Raw genomic sequence first — 26,068 nt, 5'->3', positions numbered from 1 at the left:
CAGCCCATGGCAGAGGCGCATCAAGAGAACAACCCAGCTCCTGTAGCAACACAGGAACCAAAAGATCAACGTAGGGGCTTGGGAATACTTGGACAAGATTAGTCCGAAACAGTGGAGTAGAGCACATTTTAGTGAGTATCATAAGATGGACAACTACACCAATAATAACTGCGAGGTGTTTAATGCCAAGGTCAAAAAGATGAGGGAGAAACCTATTATAACCATGTTGGAAGAAGTGAGGTGCTACGTCATGCGGATCATGGCAAGGAACAAAAAGGCCTTGATTGGGTACAGTGGGAGGTTAGCCCCAACCCAACAGAGCAGATTAGAAAGAGAGAGAGCAACAAATGGAGACCCCTTCCAACCGGAGATGACGCGGAAAATGTTTATGAAGTCCAATGTCTTCCCATGAAGGTCAGTGTGGACTTGGGCAAATGTACATGTAGTTGTAGACTCTGGCAATTGACTGGGCTACCTTGTAGACATGCATGTGCTGCTTTAGCTTACCAGAATAGAAGACCCGAAGAGTATGCACATAACTGGCTCACGATGGGTGCTTATAATGCTGCATATCAGACTTCAATGCGCCCAGTTCCAAGCCAAGAGTTCTGGGAGCACGTTGACACCCTACCAATTCTGCCACCCCGATACAAAAAGCCAATCAGAAGACCTTCAATGAAAAGAGACAAAAGAAATGATGCCCCTAAGGATAAGAGTGATCCTCATAGAACTAAGAGGAGGATTGGCACCATCGTATGTAAATACTGCCTCCAGGTGTGTGCAGTGTATTATAATTCGTTGTTTAAGTTCATGTGTACCAATTTAACTAGTTCCTGTTTTACGTAGGCTGGTCATAACAAGCGAAGCTGTAAGAAGAGAAAGGAAGCAATGGGTGAAGGGAGTGCTGCACCCTAAGTCCATGCAAGTGATGAGGATGAAGATATGCTGGCTGAAATGTACTATGAGGAGACATTAGAAGCTATCGAGGCTGAAGCAGTAGCAACTGAGGTGGGAAACGGTTCCACAGCAGCCCAGACTTCATAGGTTAGTTCGTTACTTGATTCATTTCCTTAATTACATTTGTTTAACGACTCATATTGGTAAACTGGTTGTTCTTTGGAATCCAGCCTCCACCCCCGATGCCACAACCAGCAGCCACACAACCCCATGATACAACAACCATTGGAGCAGCCAAGAAACAACATAAAAGGAGAAGTGTCAAGCGACCCCCCCCCCCGTCTGCATACACCCCACAAGCATCTGCACCATCTCCGAAGAATCCAACACAACCCCTTCCACACACAACTCTCAAACAACCCCAAATCCACTGCAGGGTGCTAGTGCAGGGACAACCACAAGGTTCGTGCAGTTCATGCCGACAACGGATGTGGACGGTATTTCTAGAACAAGAGGCATAGCTGTTAAAGGCAGGGGTGAAGGAAGAGGTCGAGGCAGGAGAGGTGCATCAAGCGGAGCCAAAAATGGAATCTCGAGCGGGAGCAGTAACTCAACACCAATGTCATAGACTGTGTTCGTTATGCTTTTTTGCTATTTTGATGTAATTGCCATTACTGATATACTAATTTTAGGGCACTGGTTGGTTTATTACACTATGTTGGAGTAAGCAACATTACTGTTTTGGTTGTTCTGACTGTGAAATGCTACTTCTGCTGTAATTAACTATGTTTTTTGGTTTATTTCATGGTCAGTCCACTTTTTTATTTAGCTTTTCTGGTTTTCAGCTTATGCTTCTAGTAGCAAAATCTATGTATAATGGTTACTCACTCTGTTATGGAACAAGATTATCATTAATCGAACAACACCTATTATGCCTGGTTTTATACTTCATTACCACAACCATCAGGTCTCTATGTCACATATTGAGCTTAATTATGATTCTTTAAGTAGAAAATATAGTTGCATGTGCATATATATCCAATTGACTAGCAATAAAAGTTATCATATATAACTAACAGAGCAGCAACAGAATCAAAGTGTCTATGTCAAAATCAGGAAATACATTCATTCTCTCATAATTTATAAAGACCCAAACTCCATATAAATTTTACATTTTCATAAAGAAATACAGCAGAAAGATCAAACAAAATGCAACACCCAACGCTATCCATAAAAGCAACACTCTAATTCCCCTAATTTCACCCCTAATTTCAGCCCTAAGTTTGTCTATCCCTCTCGTCAGGATTGACGATGCTTGCTGATTTTTCCCAGGTTCAGTGACAGTGAGCCCATCATCATGCCTTCGATAAGAACTCCCTGACTGTCTTTTGGCCAAACATCTTGCTATGCCCTCCCATCCTTCTTCGATTTCATCAACCCATACAAAGTATTTGCAGTCTCTTGTCTGCCAAAACAAAATAAATGCACCGATTGGTCAACTTAAATGCAAACAAAACTTTCTCACCTGAACTCCAACAGCGTCTGCCCTTACCGCCCATAGAGGACATCTGATGAACCATCGATTAGGGTTCATAACGGTGCCAGACTCCATCAACACAAACTCTCTTCCACAGAAGCATCTGTCGTCCAGCTTCTTCACCTTCTTCTTCTTCGAACTTGAAGAAGAACTGCCACTGCCATCACTTGGAGCAGGGGTAAATCTGCGGAAAGATATTGCGGGAGGTAAGACCTAATTCTTTATCACCTTAGGTGCACGTCACACTCATTGAGATTCAACAAGCATCGATTCTCTGGATCCTGGTTTGTATTGGGGAGGGGGAAGCTACCTAGGGTTTTGATTTCGTGAGTTCAGCCTATCCTTTTTGATAATCAACGTTCACATCCATGTCAGATAGGCTTTGGAGGGTGGGAGTGCCACGTAGGTTCGGAAACGCACGAACCAAGCTCAGATCCAAGTCAGGGCACTTTTGTCACATGGACAGCATCTATCATGGGTACAAGTTTAGTTTCGAGCTATCATGAGTACAAATGTCAACGTTTTCATCTTTCATAGGTACAAATGGTCATTTATTCTACATTCCGGTGTCATCAACGACTTCGATAAATAAAATTTTGTTTCCACAATCCTTATATGCTTTAGGTGTCATCAACTTATTCTTCTTCGTCTTGTTTAATTTAATTATTACTATAAATAAATAACTTGGTCTGAAAAATTTAACGCTCTATAGTATTATCCAAAAAATTCATTGATAATGGAAGACGTCATGATGGAACGCTCTAAATCATCATCATCATCATCATCATCTTCCAGCTAATGTTGTTTACAGCTTAGTCTCCAAATACACCAATTGTGTTCTTAGCTCCTTTTCTTTTCAGTAAAACCTAAAAATTGGGGTTTCCAAGCGATCTCGAATCTCAATTTTCGAGGTAATTCAACAGTGCTCTTCTCTGTATCTGGTATTCAATGCTGGTTTTTCTTTCAATTTTTCTTATGCCCAATCTCAATCCATGTTTGCATATGTAAAATCGCTATATTTAATTTTTTTTCATGGGGATCTCTTTCTCATTTCCATTTCCATATGAATTGATTTAAAGACGCGAACTTTCAATGTTCTCATCGACCTAAGAAATTTTCTGACCAAATGTTTGGATCCCATTTGCATCAATGAAAATGAAGGGGGTCTCTGCAGCATTATAATTTGTTCACTTGAGAATTCACTTATTAAATATGCCTAATACGTATAAATTAGTGTTTGGACTCGTTGTTTTCTCTGTGAATTGCATCTTTGTATAATCCCTTGAGAGTGCTCCCTCTGTTTCTTTAGTGCTATATATAAACAGCAAGCACTCTCTTATTGTTGCAGTTGCCAAGGACCTTAGATTGATGTATATCATGTTTTCTACTTAACTAGTTGAGAAGGCCTGAATGTTAACCAAAGTGGTTTATAAGAGTACATGTGTCTTCCTTAGCATGTTTTATGTCTGACACTGGAGCATAAGTTCTATTTTGTTTATGTTTATAACCATGTGATTTCTAACATCAATAAGTGAACAGTTATGAAAGTATGTATGTTAAATCCTGAGTAGCTAAAGACTATTTTTGCTTTGCCTTCGGTGTTGATGTAGCTCGCAAGTTGCTTCCTCACTGATCAACTATTGCATTGATATATCATTCATTTGTGATTTAGTGGTGGTTTTCTTTCTGCCATTCACTTTGATCTTGAAGGACTTTTTGAGAAATTCGTTGCACTGATGAAATATTTGGTGCTTCTACTTGCAGGCTTAACTAAATTTTACAACTTTTGGCTTCAGCATAATTAAATGGGACTTTGTTTAGCTAAGGTGAGAATATTTTAATTTGGATTCTTCAGTCATCATAGCTATAACTTACTGGTAATGGAAGATCATCGACCTTTGCTGCTCCAATTTCGTGCGATAGTTTCGGGCTCCAAAATCTTTGGCTTATTTAAATTTAGCAACACTGTAGTACTCCAATCGCAACATAACTCTGTTCATCTATAGTAACCTCCTACATTTTCTTACCTTATCATTACTACCTGCTAGTAAGAATAAAAAGAAACAGATATTAGGTCTTTGATGGTAGTGCAAGTTTTCACTTTTCAGGACCCCAGAGCTTCTAGAACTTTGTAATGTATCAGAGCAAGTCATTCATTGATAAATTCATTTGACTGAGACTTTTAATGTTCTCAATGTCTGTAGGATCAAGATAAAGATGATGATTCTGACCATCATGTGGACATGGTTTCTGGGAATGTGCAACTTATTACCACAAAAGAATCTTGGGACCAAAAGTTGCAAGAATCATCGAAGGATCACAAAATTGTAAGTTTTGCATCGCTTTTCAATTTGTAGCCCAATAATACTTAATGCTAGCTGAAGGTCAATTATCATTTTATTGTGCTGTTTTACAGAATCCAAAGTTAGTTGGCTTGTTTTGCAGAATAAAAATGTATTTCAATTGTCAAACACCAGTGCTCCCTAATCCTATCATAAAATATTTTGTTGATTATATCAGAAACTCTGGCTTTCACTTATAGTTTCTTTACAATAAGTTTAGTTGACTAGTATATAAGCATTTTAGTTATGTTCCAATTATATTTCAAAAATGATACTCAACATGGTATGGCCTTAATTTGTTAGAAAGGGTAAAGTATACTTTTGTCCCTAATGTTTTTGAAAAGTTTTAAAAATACCCCTAATGTTTAATTTGTTTCAATTTTGTCCCTAACGTTTTCGATAAGTTGCAATTTTATCCCTACTGTCAAATTTTTGACAGTCAACATCTGATCAACAATTTTTTCCAGTTTTACCCTCAAAATTACTGTTCATCATTTTCTTCATCATCATCTTCAAATCTTTTTTCTCTCTTCTAATCACTCTCCTTTCTAAACCCACTTTCTGAAATTGGACTCTTGAGACTTAACCCTCTATTTTTTGGTGTCATGGGATTCTGATTCCTTTTAATTGGATTGGCCACCATAAAAATTCATTGTAGCAAAGTTCTCTGGAAAGGGTGGACAACAACTATTTTCTTGGGAACATTTTTTCGGGAAACAAAGAGGGAACTTAGGTTGAAATATGGAATCTTTTGGAAAAAATCAACGTACTAATGCTTTCACTTGAAGGATTTGATCTTACCTGAGACCCAATTGGCTTGATTGATTTCAGCTTCCTCAACAATTTTTCTTTCAACCCCTTCATTCTTTGCCCCAGAATCAAAAAATAATAAACAGGAAAAATTGAACTTTGTTATCTGAACAAATTAGGGTGAAGATTGGGAAAATAAAGCTTAAAACTTTCTTTTTTTTTTTTTCCCTTTGGATTCTTCTTTTGATGTAGTGATGTATTGGACTCTTAGTTCCATTGGCTTGTTTGGCCAGTGATGGTTGCTTCAATGGTTGAGGAGAGAGAGAGAGAGTAGTGTGATGATAATAGTGGTGGTAGGTATAAAAGAAGGGTAAAACTGGAAAAAAATTTGTTGACCATATGTTGACTGTTAAAATTTGATGGTAGGGGTAGAATTAAAACTTATAAAATGTTAGGGGTATTTTTGAAACTTTTCAAAAATATTAAGGACAAAAGATATATTTTACCTGTTGGAAACCTTAAACTACAATGTCTTATTACTCTCAAAATTGGCATGAGGAAGTCCTATATATGTTATAGGGTTGAACATTTTGCGAAGGACAACATGACATCGGTCATTGCTAGATTACTACCGAAGGATATTATGTTCATTTAATATGACCTCACCTCCTCCCAATAAAAACCCTTTTAGTTGTTGCAAATTTTACTTGTATATTCCCTTTTCTTTCTTTGGGTTTGTTTACTTTCCTTAGGCACAATGATTATTAATACCAAAGCTTCTTGTTCAACAGCTGATTGCAAATTTCAGTGCTGCATGGTGTGGTCCTTGTAAGCTTATTGCACCATATTACTGTGAGTTGTCAGAGAAATACTCATCAATGATCTTCTTACTAGTTGATGTGGATGAACTAACTGTAAGTTTTGAAACTACAACTATTATTACCATTTTATAGCTATTTGACAGAATGATCATTTAGTAGTTTCTCCCTGATGTGATGTTATGGGGAACAAAAGAAATCATGTTCTAATCAATGTTTTGCATTTTGCAGGATTTTAGTACTTCCTTGGACATCAGAGCCACACCAACTTTCTTCTTTTTTAGAGATGGACAACAAATTGATAAACTCATAGGAGCCAACAAGCCAGAGTTGGCAAAGAAGATTGCTTTGTTTTCTACTTCATTTGGTTCCTCAATACCAAATTACCAATAGTACAATAGTGATTGTATTCATCCTTGGCTACTCAAATGGGTTTCTTGTAGTGGAACTAATGTCAGTATGTACAGTTAAAACCAAGTTTGTCTTTTGATGAAATATTAAAAGACTATTGTGCCTTACTATTTGACAGAATTTTACTTTTTTATCCTCTCATCATAGTTGGTGGATTTGATTCTGACATCACTCTTAAGAGGGGCTATATATATTTTCCCAAAACCAATAAGTTACAGAATAAGGAACCAATGAAAATGTTGGAACTATTTCTAAATTTATTAGACTGTACCATAAAAGTTATACAATATAAACAGTTGTATCAAACTCTGAAAATAAAATATTCTTCTAAATGAAGGATGTATATTGAGGACAGCCGGGATTCTTAAGCTGCGTTTGTTTACAGGCATGGGATACTGAGACAGAGACATAGAGACAAAATTATATTTGGCAGATGAGACATAGATATAGACATTGTGTCCAAAGATATTGAATTAGTATATTTTGTGTCTATCCTGACAGGAAGGACACAAATAGTCGAACACTAATAAGAAACACAACTTATTTTTTATTTTTTTTATTATTTTTGTTAATTTTTCATAGCGAATAAATTAAACTTTTATAATTTATTCTAGTTTATCACCAAATAAAATACAAAAACATTAATTTTTGTGTCTCTATCTTTTGTGTCATATTTTCAATATCTTGTCTTGTTTTTAGAACTAAACTAGCTTAGGTTATATGAAGCCAAATTCAACTGATGCTCCAATGCTCCTTTTGGAAGGATGCACACTGACACAGAGAAGGGAAAAAAGTGCGGGTGTTATATATCAATACTACTGTGAATAAATAATATTATTACTTAAAACACGAAGGAAGAATCTGAAGTATATAATTGATAATTCTTTAAAAAATAATTTTAGAAGTAAGAAGTGTATAGTCCTTTTTTTTTTTCGGTCATGAAGTGCATAGTCCTTTGAAAATACTTTTAAAAGTTGAAAACTATTTTGGGTAGAAAAGAAGCCCAAACTCTATTTGGACTATTCATTAGCTTAGTTATCTCAATCCTATACAATATTTGAAACACTTTTTTCTAACAAGAAAAAGAAACAGTCTGAATTAATGCAAAGATGTTCTCTCTCTCTCTCTCTCTCTCTCTCTCTCTCTCTCTCTCTCTCTCTCTCTCTCTCTCTCTCTCTCTCTCTCTCTATATATATATATATATATATATATATATATATATATATATTGGTATTCGCATCTGTATCTATATTTGTTGCGTGCAATGCTGCATGGTTTTCGCAAAACTTCTGTAAATATCCATTGAGACTTGTTTTGTGGATTTGGAACTCCATGATTGATGGATTTTACTTGGAACTTGACAAACTCCTTAGTATTATTTGGGGTTCAAAATTACAGATGAGAAGCAGCACCGGCACAAGCATCATAAATTCATAGTCGCTAGGTTTATTGTGATACCTTTTCACTAAAATTGAATTCTTTTTCAAGTTTTAAACTTGTTTCAGTTGGTGTCTTAGATTAATCTTTAGCATTGCGGCATATCACTATGCACTAGCAAGAACAGTTATATGATTTCAACTACTACAACTAGTGATTCAAACCAAAGAGTGATAAATTGAACCTTGCCTACAATACAATACAAAGTGTGCCTGCCAAGTCACACCGACAAACCTTGCTTTGGTCTTCTCATCCTGTTTTCAAGTAGCCACAGGTATGACCTTTTTGGCTTGTGTTTTCTCCTTTCCATAAATTCCAAACATCAAGTTCTTCAAGAAATGATACTGATGGAGACATCACATCTAGGATTCACTTACTCTATATATGATGCATGTTTGTAATGATCTTCAAATTCTTACTCATACAACAGCTAGTTTCAAATCCAATAATGTTCCCTGCTTTGTGGAACCCACCTGAGCGTACCTTAGGCGTTAGGACTCACATTTTTGCAACTTTACTCCTACCCTTGAATATTCTATCCACTTCTCAATATTGATCAGAACAAAAACTTAACTTGGCTTTAAAGCTTAGTAATAGATCAGAAACATGGTCTCAACTTGCACACTACTCTTTAGGGTGATCACATATATAATGTGGTCCATAACTAAAACAGAATGTGCATTCAATACCTGGTTAATAAGCTTGCTATGGAGAATCAAAGGAGTGTTATTACCTTGATCCTTTTTCTGATCCTTACTAAAAGCGTAAGTTCAACTGAATTTGATAGCAGTGAATATGAAGAAGGGGAAAGCCATTCCATATCCTTCCAAAGCTCTAGGTATGTATTATAATTTACAGTTCTAGAAATAAACATGCATGTTGTGTCTTCCATTGGCCATTGATGCATGATATTGTGGTTTCTTTAAGGAGCGAAATGGGAGATGTCGAAGAAGGTGAATGGGAGATGGTGCAAACCAAGGGAAACCAATTTGTGGTGAGGGACCAACCTTTCTATGTGAATGGATTCAACACATACTGGCTGATGGTATTTGCTGCGGATGAGTCCACCAGAGGAAAGGTCAGTGAGGTGTTCAAGCATGCATCCTCAGTAGGCATGACAGTTTGCAGGACTTGGGCCTTCAACGACGGTCAATGGCGAGCCCTTCAGAAATCTCCATCAGTTTATGACGAACGCGTCTTCAAGGTAGTAACTCTAATCTCGATCTATATATATATAAATTAAGAGATGAAGATTGTTGGATTCACATCATAACATCACAAGACAGGCACTAGATTTTGTGGTGAGTGAAGCAAAGAAATACAGAATAAGGCTCATACTGTCATTGGTAAACAACTGGGAGGCTTATGGCGGCAAAGCGCAGTATGTCAAATGGGGAACTGCTGCCGGCCTCAACTTGACCTCCGATGACGACTTCTTCTCACATCCAACTCTCAGAAGCTACTACAAGAACCATGTTAAGGTGAAAACTTCCTTCAGGATTTTGACACTTTCTGTCTTGTCTTCTGTCAGTTTATCCCTCAAGAGTCAGAGTCAAGACTAATTTGGTTCCAATACTATTAGACGGTGCTCAACAGAGTAAATACGTACACAAACATCACCTACAAGGAAGACCCTACAATTTTCGCTTGGGAACTCATGAATGAGCCTCGATGTATCTTGGATTCCTCAGGTGATACATTACAGGTTAGCCTCTCCATAGCTAAATCTTTCCACTAAAAGAAAACGAACAAGGTTTGTTTCATTTCCCATTCATCATCTTCTTCAACGTCTCCCATTTCTCACTAGTATTGCATTCTAGTGAAGTAGTGATCAGCAGTTCTTTCAAGGATACCATACTTTACACATATTTGCATGTGCTTTAGGAATGGATAAAAGAAATGGCATTCTATGTGAAGAGCATTGATACAAAGCACCTAGTGGAGATTGGTCTTGAAGGATTTTACGGACCCTCAACACCTCAAAGAGTTCAGTTCAACCCAAACGTATTTGCTCAACAGGTTGGAACTGATTTTATCAGGAACCACCAGGTTCTCGGTGTAGACTTTGCTTCTGTTCACATCTATCCAGACTCTTGGTAAGTTTATTCAACGTTAACTGCAAACCTTCCATTCAAACAGCTGCAATTATATCCATATATCATATTCATATGCAAGTGGGTACTGGCATACACTGTTATGTAGATATGTCACAGGATTTCTAGTAATTTTCCAACATGCACACCTTTAGACATGAACATGACATCTTTCTGACTAAGAATTAATTACCTGGTTGAAGGATTTCACAATCAATTGCTGATACCCATCTCCCATTCATAAAGTCTTGGATGGAAGCCCACATCGAGGATGCTGAAAAGTACCTTGGAATGCCCGTTGTTTTTGCCGAGTTTGGTGTATCTTCAAAAGATCCTGGTTACAATTCATCATACAGAGACAACCTCATAAACACAGTGTACAAGACCATCCTTAACTCCACAAAGAAAGGAGGTAGCGGGGCTGGAAGCCTTTTGTGGCAGCTCTTTCCTGATGGAACAGACTACATGGATGATGGATATTCAATTGTTCTCTCAAAATCTCCTTCCACCTCAAGCATCATATCCCTTCAATCCACAAGGCTTGCTCTGTTCAACTCCTTGTGTTCTAAGAGATGTCACTGGAGTTGTAAGAAGAAAAGCATGTTCCAAAAAGTACTATATCATGATGAGCTCTAACAGCATGTGGTAAAAGTCACAAATGGTATTATAGTCATATAACCATGCATGTGTTGATAGAAGTGGATGCCACACAAGAGTCTCAACTTCAGTCTTGAAATGATACTAAAAGAAAGTAAAGAGACTGGAGATTCACCATCCCGTTCTGCTTGTGTTGTCGCCAATAGTATTTTTTGTTGTTTTTCTTTCTTTTTCGGTACAATGCCAATATTTCTATACATGGAATGATATAACATGTGTGATAGCTGGTAAAATAAGTTAGCATTGCAGGTCTCAGGTACATATACACTCAATTTGGCACATAGACACTTTCAAATTAAAATGCCTTGTGGAAATGAATACATAATCTTCAATCAAGTATCATCTATTAAAAGGAAAAAAAAAAAACCCACATATAACACAATGTTAATAAACTGCTACTTCACTTATCTCTATATCTTGTTTCAAGATGTAATATTATATATGGTACCACAGGCAAGGTCCTGGCATTCTCAGACCAATCACCTCCTGTAGAAACCATGGGAGAATAGTGATTAAGATCTTACAGTCATTAAGTGCTCCTGCCTGAGTTTTCTGCCATATAGATTTCAAGAAAGATGTATATCTATTTAGCAGAAGCAAAGCTCCTTTCCTGTCTAACATATAAACTTTGCGATGCTTACTCTGTGGCTGAAACTGTGTATAAAGTCTTCCCCTGACTTATACCAGGAGAAAAAAACCAAACAGGAAAAATAAGAACAAACGAACAAAATCTTATAACTGATGGTTGTCAGTTCATAAGTCGGGTGGTCTTCAAATGTGCTTCTCCTGATAGAAATAATATTGAGTTATTATTAACACATAACATATTCAATTGAAGGCTATAAAAATTATGAAGATGGATATATTTTGATAGAACAAGATCAAAAGCAGCAACAAGAAACAAAGAATTTCTACTAAAACTATACCCTATAAATCTGAAAGGTCAATGAGGGATCAAAACATGAAAGAATCAGAATATACGAGGATATACTTACTTTGCTAGGCGGATCACTTTCTGTCTAAGCTTAATTTCGAGAGGACTGCAGCTGCCTGATCCCCGCCCAGAAGAAAATAAGGATGTCTTAAAGCAGCAGCAGCAGATAACCGTCCTCTTCTTAGGTAACCTCTCTCCGATATAAGCTTTGTAGCTAAGTCCCACCCTCTACCAGATTCACTATCCAGAATTTGAAAATCAGGCCTGAGGCGAGTATAGTCTCTCCATTTTTTCAAATCATATCCGCAGCTTTTTATTTCCAGATTGAAATTCCTCAAAGCAGCAGAAGACCTCAATGATGGTATTGCCATTTGCAGAAGCACAATCCCAGCCGAATACATATCAAACAGATCAGGACTGTTTAACTGCAACAATCATCAGATAATTCCACTTCAGCTCTTCCATGCAGAATTTATATATATAATGCACACATGTGTGGAACAAATAGTGAGAGGCAATTTAGCATTAATATATTAAGAGATCATGACACTATATTGAATTAAGTCTGTCCCAAATCTTCACTAAAAAACTGATGCACCTAGACATGAACTTTGACTAGATGAATATGGTAGAAGCAACAAACCTGCCACAAGATTGGCGAAAGGAGAGCTGCAATTGGCTCTGGTGGAGGACTCGGCGTTTCTTCTGGAAGTACATATAATTCCGGGGGACAGTAATAAGGATCCAGTAGTGTCTTGTTGGGAACATAATTCTTTCCAATCCGTAGGTCAGTTGCAGCACCAAAATCAATGAGTTTAATCCGACCACGCTTAGTAACCACCAAGTTGTCTGGCTTTATATCCCTGTGAACAATTCCTGTGTCGTGAATTTTCTTAAGAGAGGTAATAATCTGGCGCATGACTTGCTTGATGATCAAGGCATTTCTCTTAGAAGAGTCTGCGCCTCGCAAGACTCGTCCAAACATGAGGGATTCTAAGTTTGAGGGGAAGTTGCGATCTTTCATGTAATCACCAAGAGTGAGATCTCCCTGTTAAATGCAGGACCCTCCATTTAATGTGAAAGTAAACTAAGAACCAAACCATACTAAGACAATAATTTTGTTTTCTACTACTAAGATTTAACATTAAATTAGAAGGCACGCGCTATACAGAAGAATAGGAAGAAGAATATCAGCTTATTTAGAGCACCTCAAACTTCCAAACAAGCCATTTTCCACCTTTTGTGAACTGTGAATTTGTCTTATCAGCTGCAAAACTTCCAAGGAATTCGGCACATGTTTCGGGTGCTGCTCTAGCGAGCCTGTAGTTAAACCACTCCTCAAAATCACCGAATTCTCGGGCCCCTTTGATCTCAACCTTCACCTGCAATAAAACAATTCTCAATTGTTAGTTTGTTGATTTCTCACTCTATCCCCAATGTCCCAACAGGCTAACGACTAATCTGTAGTGAATTTCAGCTCCATTAAGGATTTGGAGCTGCTGTGTACAATTTCGGAATTTGAAACCCCGAAACCCAAACCGGAGGAGTGAGCTAACCACTCGATCATCCCAACTTGGTTAAGATTGTTACATTGTTATGCGATGAGATGAGATAGTAAGATACCTTTTTAAGAATGACTTTGTCCTTAGATTGAGATTGGGGAACAAGAGCAGACCGAGGCGGAGGCCGTCGTGGCCTCTTCTGGTCCGCCGGCGAGTCATTGAGATTCTTTGGGAGGAGTACACCAGAGTACACAACACCGAAGGAGCCCTCGCCGAGCTTTTCTCCGACGAGAAAATCAGTCCTCTTGAGGTTCCTCCTTCCGGAAAGACTGTCCAGCGCGAGCTGAAGAGGGGCCAGAAGGTATGCATCGATGGCGCCGACGAGAACCCCGGGCCTTGCAGTGAAATAAATCCAAGCAAGGCCGCCAAAAACCACTATCCACCACCGCTGCGTCTCCGATAAGCCCTGAAAGTAAGGAGCATTCTCCAACTCCAACAAACCGGTTGCCACGTCATCAAAGAAAGCATTGCACCTGATGAGGCCCCTCCTACTCTTCCTCTTTGAAGTGATGGAGAGTAGTTTTTTGTGAGGAGGTGAGAAGCAGCAGATTGCCGCTATTTGGTTGTTATGCAAATTATAATAACAATAATGCTGTTGGAATGTGGCAGTGACAGTTGGAGTTGGAGGGAGTAGAGAAGCCATGCCTAACACCACATTCATTTCATTCCAATCCCAACAAAGAAATGACGCCTTCAAGCTTTCCACCTTGACACCTTCCCCTCTCAAAAATCAGTAACGGTTGCTCTTTTGCCACATCTTCACTCCCTCCTCACTGCACAGTGCTCACCTCACTTTATGATTTTATCCATCACTCTCTTCTATTTTTCTTGGTCCAAATTAAGGCTTCAAATGGAAACCTCATCCATCAAACTTGAAGGCCCAAAAACATTAAACTCCTCTCCTCGCACTTCTTTCCAAGGAAAACCGACCGAAGAAAACAAATAAATAAAAATAGGGTGGGAACGAAATTAAATCTATCGATTTTTACGTTTTTATTACTAAATAATAAACAAAATATGTTCCATATCTATGTAAAAGCTAACAAGAATATATACATCCGGGTTTTAAAATCATAATTTAAATAAACAGATAATATTTATATCGTTTAAATAAACAAATAAATATAATAAATTATTTATGAAAAATAATATTTCCACCCGTTTATAATATATTTTAAGTGAATATTTATATTAAAAATATTATTTAACATTTTTTCTTTAACTTTCATTTAAAATATTTAAAAAAAGAAAGAAAGAAAATATACACAATATATAACACAAAAGTTGTAACTATAAGGGGTCAGATAGATATTACTGGTGAGTGAGCTGAGCTTAGTAAGCAGGCAGATATGCAAATGCAATTACAAATCATGCGTGGTTCTCCGCTTTTGTCTCATTTCCAACCTCCATGTCAATTTAGCTGTCATTCTAGATTCTACTTACTAATTACATCTATTCATAAGAGTTAAGAAACCGTTTCATTTTCTTCTTTATTTTTTTAATTTTTCTTTTTATCTCCTTTATGGATTTGGAATTGGACCCACAAAATTAATTTTAAATAATATAATTTTTGGTTTGCATTTGAAAGGCAAAGGTAATTAGGTAGACGACGTGAGCAGATCCCATATTCTCTGTTTCTCTATGCATTATTCATTCAATCAAACCTCTCTTCTGACATAACGCCCCATACCCCTTTTCTTGTCATTCCCCTCCCAACCGCTTTTGTAATTTCAGGTACGAACACCAACCTACAATTTGATTTCATCATTTTGTCTCTCTCTTTGTTTCTTTCCTTGAATGTATTTGGATTCCATTCCATCATTTCACATGTTTATTTATTTCTCCTCCATTTTATGTTTTAGGAGGCTTGCCTTCTGAGTTGCTGAACCAGAAAACACAAGTTCTGGGAGGGGAGTAGCTTGAAAGGCTCTTCGTTATCGTCATTATTATCATTATTATCATTATCATTGTCATTGTCATTAACATCATTCAATCATTCATCATTCATCATCATAATTAAAGAAAATGCAAACTAAATAAACGTATGTAAGGCCATGGTGGCGGGCATTGTTTCATGCTAGATGTAAAGCTTCGTCGATTATTCACGTTATTGAGCAATGTCCTCGGAATCGGAATCGAATCGGTGTTGGTAAATTTGTCTAAAGGCCATGCAGTGGAAAGTTTCCCTCTATTGAAGGAGGGACAAGGGCAAGGGCAAGGGCAAGGGCAGGAGCAGGGTCAAGGAACGCCAATGGATTCGCATCGGCGTTCGCATTCGAATTCTCTCTTGCCATTTGAAATATGTGAGAATAGTAAACCTCATCATCATCATCATCATCATCATCATCATCGGAGTCGGAGTCGCTTCAAAAGCGGGCAGTTCGATGACGGCTTTTACGTGCATGAAGCCAATGCCAGGTCTGTGTACATAAACGATCCCAAGAGAACCAACGAGAACTATGAGTTCACGGGGAACGAGATCAGAACAAGCAGCTACACTTTGCTTACCTTCTTGCCTAAGAATCTCTTCATTCAGTTCCACAGAGTTGCTTATCTCTATTTCCTTGCCATTGCCGCTCTCAACCAGCTTCCTCCATTGGCTGTCTTTGGAAGAACCGCCTCTCTCTTCCCCCTCCTCTTCGTCCTCTGTGTCACCGCCATCAAAGATGGCTACGAGGATTGGCGCAAGCACCGCTCCGATCGATTCGAAAACAACCGGGACTGCCTCGTGCTTCAGGAACATGGTAACTTCCGCCCCAAGAAATGGAACAGAATACAAGCCGGCGACGTGGTTAAGATCTCCGCCGACGAGATGATCCCGGCCGACATAGTCTTGCTAGGAACGAGTGATCAGAGTGGGATTGCCTACATTCAGACCATGAATCTGGACGGAGAATCGAACCTGAAAACAAGGTTTGCGAGGCAAGAAACGGTTACGGCAGTGACGTCAGAATCGTGTGGAGTCACGGGAGTTATCAGATGTGAGAAGCCTAACAGGAACATCTATGAGTTTGCAGCCAACATGGAGTTTAACGGGAACAAGATTCCGCTGAACCAATCCAACATCGTGCTTCGGGGTTGCGTGTTGAAGAACACTGACTGGTTAATCGGAGTGGTGGTGTGTGCTGGACAGGAAACAAAAGCAATGCTCAACAGTGCAGCTGCTCCTCCCAAGAGAAGCAAGCTGGAGATATACATGAATAGAGAAACCGGTTGGCTCTCGATTTTTCTTTTTGTGATGTGCTCCGCCGTGGCCCTTGGGACGGCCGTGTGGCTCGTTCGCCACAAGCAACAGCTCGAGACCTTGCCTTACTACAGGAAGACATACCTCAACCTTGGCCCCCATTTTGGACAAGTTTATAGATACTACGGCATACCCATGGAAATACTCTTCTCCTTTCTCAGTTCCGTTATTGTCTTTCAGATCATGATTCCGATTTCTCTCTACATTACAATGGAGTTGGTTCGTGTGGGACAGTCTTACTTCATGGTGGAAGACATGGATATGCATGATTCTTCTTGTGGATTAAGATTCCAGTGCAGGTCCTTCAATATAAATGAAGATTTGGGTCAGATACGTTATATATTCTCTGATAAGACTGGAACTCTCACAGAAAACAAAATGGAATTCCGGAAAGCTAGTGTGTTTGGAAAAAATTACGGAAGCTCCATGCCTGTGCCTCCTGGTATTGTTTTGTATTGTATTTGTTTATGGAACTTCATATCTTAAATGTGTGTTGCATTGACAATTTAATGCTATATTTTATCACTGCAGCAGTTAAAAGTAAACGAAGATGGAAGCTCAAATCTGAAATTCCCATCGATTACGATCTGATGACATTGTTGCAGAAAGAAGAAGATCCAAGTAGCGAGGAAAGAGTTGCTGCTCACGATTTTTTCATCACGTTGACTGCTTGTAACACTGTGATCCCTGTTGTTAATGGTTCTAAGCCTTCCAAGGAAGATGATGGTGTAGTCAGCATTGATTACCAGGGAGAGTCTCCCGATGAACAAGCTCTGGTTTCTGCTGCCTCTGCATACGGTTATACTCTTTTTGAGAGAACAAGTGGACATGTTGTTGTTGACAAAAATGGTGAAAAAATCAGGTAAAGAATAAAGACTAGTTCTCTTTTGGTTTTTGGTTTTGGTTTTGGTTGCAGTCTAGATGTTTGATGTTTTGCTTCAATTGTATTTGCATGCATAGACTGGAAGTGCTGGGGATGCATGAGTTTGACAGTGTGCGGAAAAGAATGTCTGTTGTTATTCGGTTTCCGGACAATGCTGTGAAGGTGTTAGTTAAAGGCGCAGATACTTCCATGCTTAGCATCTTGGCAAATGACAAGGACAGTGTATGGCATGCGACGCAGACTCATCTGAATGAGTATTCTTTGGAAGGTTTGCGCACACTTGTGTTGGCTTCAAGAGATCTCTCAGAGGAAGAGCTTGAGGCGTGGCAAAGCGCCTATGCAGAAGCCAGCACAGCATTGTACGACCGGGCTATCAAATTGCGCCATGCAGCATCCCTCATTGAATGCAAGTTGAAGCTGCTTGGAGCTACCGGGATTGAAGACAGGCTGCAAGAGGGTGTCCCTGATACCATTGAGTGCCTTAGACAAGCTGGAATTAAGGTCTGGGTTCTAACCGGCGACAAGCAAGAAACCGCCATTTCAATTGGTGTCTCCTGCAAACTCCTTACTCCAGATATGCACAAGATTATCATAAATGCCAATTCCGAGGCTCATTGCAGAGATCTCTTGGTTCAAGCTAAAGCCAGATATGGTGTGAGACCTTCGGGTAAAGGACAGGGGAATGGCAAGTGCAAAACCATTGCTGATTTAGGAAAGGAAGAAGAAGAAGATACAGCTCCAATGGCACTCATAATTGATGGCACCAGCTTGGTTTATATTTTGGAGAAGGAAGCAGAATCAGAGGCAAGATTAGATTATTAGATTTTTTTTTTCCTTTCTAATTTGAAAAATATACTGTATGTCAAACTTGTTCATCATAAACATATTTATTGTTTGTTCTCCGTTTATGTTTTTTCAACAGCTTTTCGACCTTGCAACTGCCTGTAGGGTTGTGATATGCTGCCGGGTTGCACCCCTGCAGAAAGCAGGAATTGTTAATCTTATTAAGAGCCGCACAGATGATATGACATTAGCCATAGGAGACGGTAATTTCTTTTCTACAAGCCTTGTTTCCACTTTTACATTCAAAATTCAGATATAATCTGGTATTAACTTTTGATCACATCATACATGTTCTTATTTTTTGGCTATTTTCTTGGATAGGGGCCAATGACGTGTCAATGATCCAAATGGCGGACGTTGGTGTTGGAATATGTGGCCAGGAAGGGCGCCAAGCAGTGATGGCATCAGATTTTGCAATGGGTCAATTTCGGTTCTTGAGAAAACTACTACTGGTTCATGGTCACTGGAATTATCAGCGTCTTGGCTATCTAGTTCTTTACAACTTCTACCGTAATGCTGTCTTTGTTTTCATGCTATTTTGGTGAGTATAATTCTCTTTTGGATATTACAGGCCCTTTGAACAAAATCAGTTCTTTCTTTCTTTTAACTACTTTATTTGGTGCCATCCTGAAACTACATATCCATAGTCTGAGAACTAAATAAAGTATAATATATCCATATTAGGGTGGTATTTCTTTTTTGTAGAATGACTTTAATGGCATTGTCTTCCTTGTCTATAGGTATATACTGTGCAGTGCTTTTTCTACAACTTCTGCCTTGACAGAGTGGAGTTGTGTATTATACTCCGTGATATACACATCAATACCTACCGTGATTGTTGGTGTTATGGACAAAGACTTGAGTCAGAAGACTCTGTTGCAGTATCCGAAGCTGTATGGTGCTGGTCACCGGCAAGAGGCTTACAATATTCGATTGTTTTGGTTAACAATGATTGACACACTATGGCAGAGCCTTGTTGTGTTCTTGATTCCAGTACTGACCTATCAGAACAGCTCAATTGATATTTGGAGCCTGGGCAGCTTGTGGACAATTGCGATTGTTATCCTTGTAACCGTGCACTTGGCTATGGATGTTAATGGTTGGATATTGATCATGCATGTTGCTGTATGGGGTTCAATTTTCATTACATATGGTTGCCTCATAGTATTGGACTCTATACCTCTCCTTCCGAATTACTGGTTAGTATATGATTGATATCTGTTATGAAACCATTTTTTCCAAAAGTTTAATCGGATAGGATGAGGACATAAATAGTTATATCTCTAACTAATTATATGATTTTCATTTACAGGACTATTTACCATCTAGCGTGCTCCCCAACATATTGGATAACAATTTTGCTTGTAACAGTTGTGGCATTGCTCCCTCGATTTGCATGCAAGGTTGCTTCTCAAATCCTATGGCCTTCAGATATTCAGATAGCTAGAGAAGTTGAGGCAATAAGTAAAGAACATGGAGATTGGTAGGCAGGGCAACAAGCTAAGTGTATAGTTTGTTTTGCGTTATTGTCTTCTAGAAACTAGGCAACTCTATTGCATTGCATTCTTTGGCACTTGCGGTTGGATAGATCATCGGGTAAGCCTCTTTTATTTTGTCCTTTTTTATCTCCCTATTTTCATGGATAATGCAAAGTTGCAAACTAGCTATATATAGCTAATTTAAGTGTCTAAGAATAGCTTAATTATTGATTGCTCTTTCTACAAATTATACTAAATATGTTTGGATTTGGTGCTTTTTTTGTTGAATCAATTCTTCATCCAGATGAGTAGCCGATGAACAGAATGAAGTGATGGGATACAATTGAATCCTAATGTGTGATTAGGCATATAAGTATTGGGAAATCTCATGGAAATTTATGAAACCAAAGCCTAGTGAAAACATATATGCATGGCTTGGGTAATGAAGGTAAAAGCAGGAGCAAGTTTGGAAGGGGATAAGCTCACAGAAGATGATCAATTTCATGCAATTATCTTATTTTTGACTTTGGGGGGCATTGCCATTGCCATTGCCGTTGAAGACCTGAATATATATAATATATGATGTGACGATGATGATCTTAAAAAAAATTAAATGTGCTTGTTTGAGAGAAATTAAGGTTCTGAGAACTGAGTCCTTGCATTGGATGAGTGTCCCTACTAGAAAGTACGTGTGCAATTTCCACAATGCTCCTATGTATTTTATGTATGCATGTATGAATATTTTTTTTGTTCTTTTGTAGTCATAGCCACAACCAACATACCCAAAGGGCGAGTTTAATCTCATGCAGAGGGCGTCAACTAAAAGATATAAACTATATTTTTTCAGCTCCTTCCTATGCCATGTCAACAATGATATGGCATCATCACCTAGCTAGTATTTTGACGTCTCTGCAAACCTTTGATGACTTCATGAAAACCGTCTCTAACATGCACAACACTTTTCATTATTTATTAGAACAGCAGTACTTCTAACCAAGTTTAATACAGTTATAAAAGTTAGGACTCTAATTTTGTTTTAACTCAGTTATTTCCTTCTTTTTTTCCTTTTCAAATTATAACGACGTAGATGCAATAGTATAAATAATGCATTTTCAATTGTTGGTGGTTGATTCTGGAAATGCCAACAATATTGGAATTGCGTGTCTGACTACCATTGGTCCCCTTATTGTACGTACCAACGTACATTTGTACGTATATATGTGTCTTCTTTCGGCGAAACAAATGGCAAAAACTAAATATGAATTTTTTTTTTTAAATTAGGATGAGATTTGAATTCGAAATTTTTTTAAAGATTAAAAAATGATGTCATTTGAATTATAATTTATTGGTAAATTAAATATGAGCTCTTAACTCGCTAAAATAACAAAGATACATCATTTTATATTCTAGACTTCTAATATAATTAAAATAACAACCATTCTACATGTTAAAATAATTATACAAAATTACACACCATTCATTATGCAAAGGTCCCTCTTTCACTTACTCTCTCGGTTTCAAATTAAAATTTTTAAAATTTAAATTTAAAAAAAGCAGATACTAATATAAAAATAAAAAATTTCTAATATTAATTAAGAAATATTTGATTTTTTTAATTAGACTCATTTTTATCGTATATACCTTTCTTAAAAATATGAGAGAGAGAGAGAGAGAGAAATTGAAGGGAAGGAAAACTACAAGCTTTTAAAAACTTCGAAATACAAAGTAAATTTAATTTAATTGCAGTACGGTAATTTTTTAATTGGAATACGTCATCAAATATTAAGACAAAAAGAAAAAATATAATGCAGGAATTAATATTCTAGGGAAAAATTTTAAGATAGGATAGGAGAAAATTATAATTTTTTCTTTATTATAGGAGATTTGAATTTTTCTTTTTAAATTGTCAAAATAATGTGATAAATTTCACAGGAATCTCAAAAATAACTTTTATATATCAAATAAATTATTTTAAATACTATATTCATTTTAAATTTCTTCATTCAAGCACATTATCCAATCTTGGATAGCGTAATTTGAAAGAACTAAATTAATCATATTTTAATTTGTCTTTGAGTGTGTTTTTTTTTTTAAGAAAAAAATAGCTTCAGCTATCTTTTATCAACAATAAAATGGAATTTTTTTTTAATATAAATTATGAAAAATATTTATTTTTCCAAAACTCATTTCTGAACTTTATTTATTGAAATGTACGTTTTTTTTTTAATTTTAGTAAGTTTATCGCACCCACGGCAAACTCTAAAAACTAGCAAGTTCGCCGTACTCTCCTCCGAATTCTCTTTTAAAATTCTTAAAATACACATTTTTAATCTATGTCATCGTCTCCAAAAGAGTATATAGATCTACAAACAATATATAAGAATACACAAAAATACACAGACAATAAATATAGCTTCTTTAAGAATTTTTTTTAATTATAAATTAAGAAAACAAGTCATATTTAACAATGACAACTATTATTATAGTTTCAAAAAATATACGGGTATACCGAAATAAGTCATATTTAACAAAAAAAATTTTTAATTATAAATTAAAAAAAACAATTATTTCTCAAAAATAAATTTTGAGAAAATAAATATTTTTCATAATTTATATTCGAAAAAAATCCCAATGGTATATTTTTCAGCATAACGAATTAGCTGACCTCTTAATAAGTTTGATTGTTTGAGAATCCAAATGTGCTCTCATCCATACGAAGATGAAACCCTACTTATTTATTAATTTACTACTTGTCTAAACACATGCTACATAGTAATTTCTGTTAATTAATTAATTAATCAGTTGGAGGTACTTCTGCTGCATAGCATATATAGAGATTAGAGGCCATATATATTTATGTATATGCACTTATTGATAGGCCAGATTTAGAGATTAGAAAACATAAAAACAAAAAACAAAACAAAACAAAATGGATTAATAGTTAAATTAACTTTTGAAAAATAAATTGTTTTTCAAATTTATTTTTAAAAAATTTATCAATTAAATTGCCTATTTAAAAATTATAAATTAATCACTTTATTCTTTTATTATTTTATTAATAATTTTCGTTGATAATTAGTAATATAGAATATTAATTGATATTATACATGATACTTATTATGTATACTGTGAATTAATATTTTACATTATTAATTATTGACTAAAATGGTTAATAAAATGACAAAAAATACAAATATAATTAATTTATAATATTTAAATTAATTTGATCAATAATTTTTTTAAAATAAATTTAAAAAAATATATTTTTCAAGACTAATTTTGATATTAGCCCAAAACAAACCCTGTCCAACTAGATATCTTTTAAATATTATTCTTTATTCAGCTTTTTTAAACATTAATTTAAAAAAAATTAAAACAAACACATCCAAATAGATTTACTGTCTTTTTTTTTTAATTTAAAAACAAATCTAAAGAAACAGAATAACTAAATTAAAATTCAAAATTTTAAATTTAAATCTTCTTAACACTAACACATCCTAAATAAAATTCTAAAAATTTCTTTAAACACAGATTTTAACTAGTTACCTCTCCTCTGCAGTAATAAAAGAAAACCTTTCCTCCGTAAAAACTAAAAACCCAGAGCTGCAATGCCCCCTCCTCGTCGCGTTTGTCTTCTCCCGCGCTGCACACTTTCCCCCGCAACGACCCCCTCCCCCCTGGGCGAAGAATGTTACCTGACTTATAAGAGAACCAGCTAACCAACTTGAACTAACAATTTACTGATTGTAGAAAGAAGAGAGCTACTAGTAGTTAGGAGTAGAATCTTTTCTATTAGCTGTTAATATGAGTCAATTTCTGTTAGTAATTTGTAGTTAATTAGAAGCCAACTAATATGGCACCTATCTATGTATCTATATAAGGAAGTAACACTAACAGTGTAGTTGAATTTTGCGATTCAATACATCTAAACTTCTTTTCTTCACTCTCCTCTTCTCTAATTGCAATATTTCACACGCTCTTACTACAAACAATGCACCATTTATCATGGTGCGGTGAGCGTAGACTCTAAGTGAGTAGCGTGCGATTCAAGAAAAGAGTTGAGAGAGAAGAACGACTTGATCGCTGTCTCTCAATACAATTTAGAGATTTCAGTGTCTAAATCGAGAATATCTAGCACGAGTATCAATGGCAGAACCTAATCATAGCAACCAAAATTCACCTGATGCAGCAACCGTCGATCTGCAGAGCATCGCTTACTTCCTTAATCAAATCACTGCGCTGCAAACTCAATTGAGTCGAGGTAACAATCTGATTTCTACCTTATTTTTGAATTTGGTATAAGACTTACATTCTTCAAACCCTTACTATCTTCATCCTTCTGAGAATCCTGGAGTATTGATCACGAACGTGATCTCAAATGGAAAAAATTATGGAGCTTGGAGGAGAGCAATGGTGTTGGCGTTGGAACCAAAGAACACATTTGGTTTCGTGGATGAAACGATAACCAAACTAAAAAAGAGCGATAACTTGTTCAAATCTTGAAAAAGGTGTAATACGTACATAGTGTCTTGACTTAATCTTTCTCTGGAGTCAAGTATCTCTTAATCAGTGATATGGAACAACATTGCTAGTGATATTTGGAATGACCTCGAGCACCGATACCACTAGGGTCATAGGTACAGAGCAGCTGAGCTTCAAGAAGAATTGTATTCCATAAGACAAGGCGATCTTGATGTAACTTCATACTACATAAGATTAAAGACAATTTGGGAAGAGCTTGATAATTTTAGAAGAATTCCAGTGTGCCAATGTGGCATAACCTGTAATTGTGAGTTAGGAGTAATAATAAGGAGTCATAGGTCTGAAGATCGAATAACCAGGTTTTTGAGAGGGTTAAATGATCAATATTCATGTGTGAGATCACAAGTGATGATGATGAGTCTTTTTCCTAGCTTGAACAATGTGTTTGCCATGCTCACCCACCAAGAAATACAATCTCGAAATGAGTTGCTCTTCTCACATATCGTAAACAATTCTACTTCTTCCTTAAATTTTGTAAAATCTGGACAAAACAAAGAGAGAGAAAGTGGTAGAGGAGGAAGAACTCAAGGAAGAAGGGAACAAGGTATGAAGGTGCAATGTGCATATTGTGGAAAGTTGAGACACAACATTGAAACATGCTACAGTAAGCATGGTTATCCTCCACACTTGAAGCAAATGAATAGTGGAGAAGTTACTGTAAACTAAATGATAACAACAGAAACTGAGGAAGAAAATAAAAAACTCAGTAGCCAGCTGGTTGGAAGTAGGATTGTCAAATCTGGATTCATTGCAGAGCAAAGACAAGCTTTATAGCACTCTTGGGCAATTATGAGCTAAAGCTCATTCAAAGTACTGACCAAATTGTGACACAATCACAGTCACCACCTCATCAAAGTAATTTGGTACACATTCTTCAATTCAAACAAGTGTTAAAACACTAACAAATTCAAACAATAAGTGCATTGCATGGGTAATTGATACTAAGGCTACAGACCATGTATCATACTTTCTTGATGATTTCAAACATATCATAAAATTGATCCAATTGTAGTGCGGCTGCCAGATGACACTATTACATTCAGCAACACAATTGGAAGTTTGGAACAATAATTTTTCAAAAAATTTGTATTTGACGAATGCATTATACATACCTTCTTTCAATTACAAGATAATTTCGGTGTCCAAACTCAGCCAAATTGAAGACAGTTCTATTGGATTCTGGTTACTCGCAATCAAAGTCTGATTATAGTTTGTTTACCAAGTCTCAGCCGAGTGGCTTCACTGCCTTGCTTGTAACACCCCTACTACTAGAATATCACGCTTCTGACTGCGCCATTCTGATATCGAGAAGTATTACGATGACTTCTATATACTTAATAATAAAATAGGAGCATTTTTCTTCATACAAGGAACATCCCAAACATCATATATATCTCATTACAATTCCTATCCCTCTTTACAAGATATAATAATAATAACGAGAAAAAATAATAACTAAGGCACTAAAATAGATACAGCAACCAAAATACTCAGAAAGGTCTTTGTAGACTTCTCCTCCGTTTTCTAAAAAAGATAAGGCTGTAGGGGTGAGAACCTAATCATATAGTCTCACTAAAGGAGTTTTTCAAATTGTCACAAGAGGATATATATATATATATATATATATATATATATATATA

At 36.6% G+C, this 26,068-nt stretch overlaps 4 protein-coding genes across 5 annotated transcripts; 3 read left to right on the top strand and 1 right to left on the bottom strand.

Moving 5' to 3' along the window:
• Positions 1–2,992: 2,992 nt before the first annotated feature.
• Positions 2,993–6,862, top strand: LOC107624821 (thioredoxin H-type). Its single transcript, XM_016327286.3, has 5 exons — positions 2,993–3,345; positions 4,199–4,260; positions 4,639–4,761; positions 6,318–6,440; positions 6,576–6,862. Exons 2-5 carry the CDS (start codon positions 4,240–4,242, stop codon positions 6,735–6,737), a joined length of 429 nt encoding a protein of 142 aa, XP_016182772.1. The 5' UTR covers positions 2,993–3,345; positions 4,199–4,239; the 3' UTR covers positions 6,738–6,862.
• A 2,007-nt stretch (positions 6,863–8,869) lies between these two features.
• Positions 8,870–11,175, top strand: MAN6 (Glycosyl hydrolase superfamily protein). The gene is made up of 6 exons (XM_016327285.3): positions 8,870–9,030; positions 9,120–9,396; positions 9,479–9,673; positions 9,775–9,897; positions 10,077–10,288; positions 10,489–11,175. The coding sequence occupies exons 1-6, from the start codon at positions 8,900–8,902 to the stop codon at positions 10,919–10,921; spliced, it is 1,371 nt and encodes a 456-aa protein (XP_016182771.2). The 5' UTR covers positions 8,870–8,899; the 3' UTR covers positions 10,922–11,175.
• STN8 (Protein kinase superfamily protein) lies at positions 11,164–14,392 on the bottom strand. The gene is made up of 5 exons (XM_016327284.3): positions 13,500–14,392; positions 13,085–13,258; positions 12,520–12,924; positions 11,938–12,301; positions 11,164–11,728 (listed from the first exon to the last, which is right to left on the bottom strand). The coding sequence occupies exons 1-4, from the start codon at positions 14,097–14,099 to the stop codon at positions 11,951–11,953; spliced, it is 1,530 nt and encodes a 509-aa protein (XP_016182770.1). The 5' UTR covers positions 14,100–14,392; the 3' UTR covers positions 11,164–11,728; positions 11,938–11,950.
• Positions 14,393–15,077: 685 nt separating this feature from the next.
• On the top strand, positions 15,078–20,883 carry LOC107626784 (phospholipid-transporting ATPase 1-like). 2 transcript variants are annotated; one of them, XM_021115375.2, is made up of 9 exons: positions 15,078–15,172; positions 15,301–17,124; positions 17,217–17,544; positions 17,643–18,369; positions 18,488–18,611; positions 18,730–18,949; positions 19,149–19,607; positions 19,721–20,004; positions 20,191–20,883. In XM_021115375.2, exons 2-8 carry the CDS (start codon positions 15,513–15,515, stop codon positions 19,893–19,895), a joined length of 3,645 nt encoding a protein of 1,214 aa, XP_020971034.1. In that variant the 5' UTR covers positions 15,078–15,172; positions 15,301–15,512; the 3' UTR covers positions 19,896–20,004; positions 20,191–20,883. The 2 variants fall into 2 exon arrangements, with proteins under 2 accessions (XP_020971034.1, XP_020971033.1); XM_021115374.2 differs by having other exon boundaries at positions 17,214–17,544.
• Positions 20,884–26,068: the final 5,185 nt, after the last annotated feature.

The sequence above is a fragment of the Arachis ipaensis genome, chromosome B2 (assembly GCF_059453495.1).
Source record: "Arachis ipaensis isolate K30076 ecotype BB chromosome B2, ASM5945349v1, whole genome shotgun sequence".
In the NCBI taxonomy this organism is placed as follows: domain Eukaryota; kingdom Viridiplantae; phylum Streptophyta; class Magnoliopsida; order Fabales; family Fabaceae; genus Arachis; species Arachis ipaensis.
The sequence above is the reverse complement of the archived record's forward strand: the minus strand, read 5'-3'. Positions and strand labels throughout refer to the sequence as shown.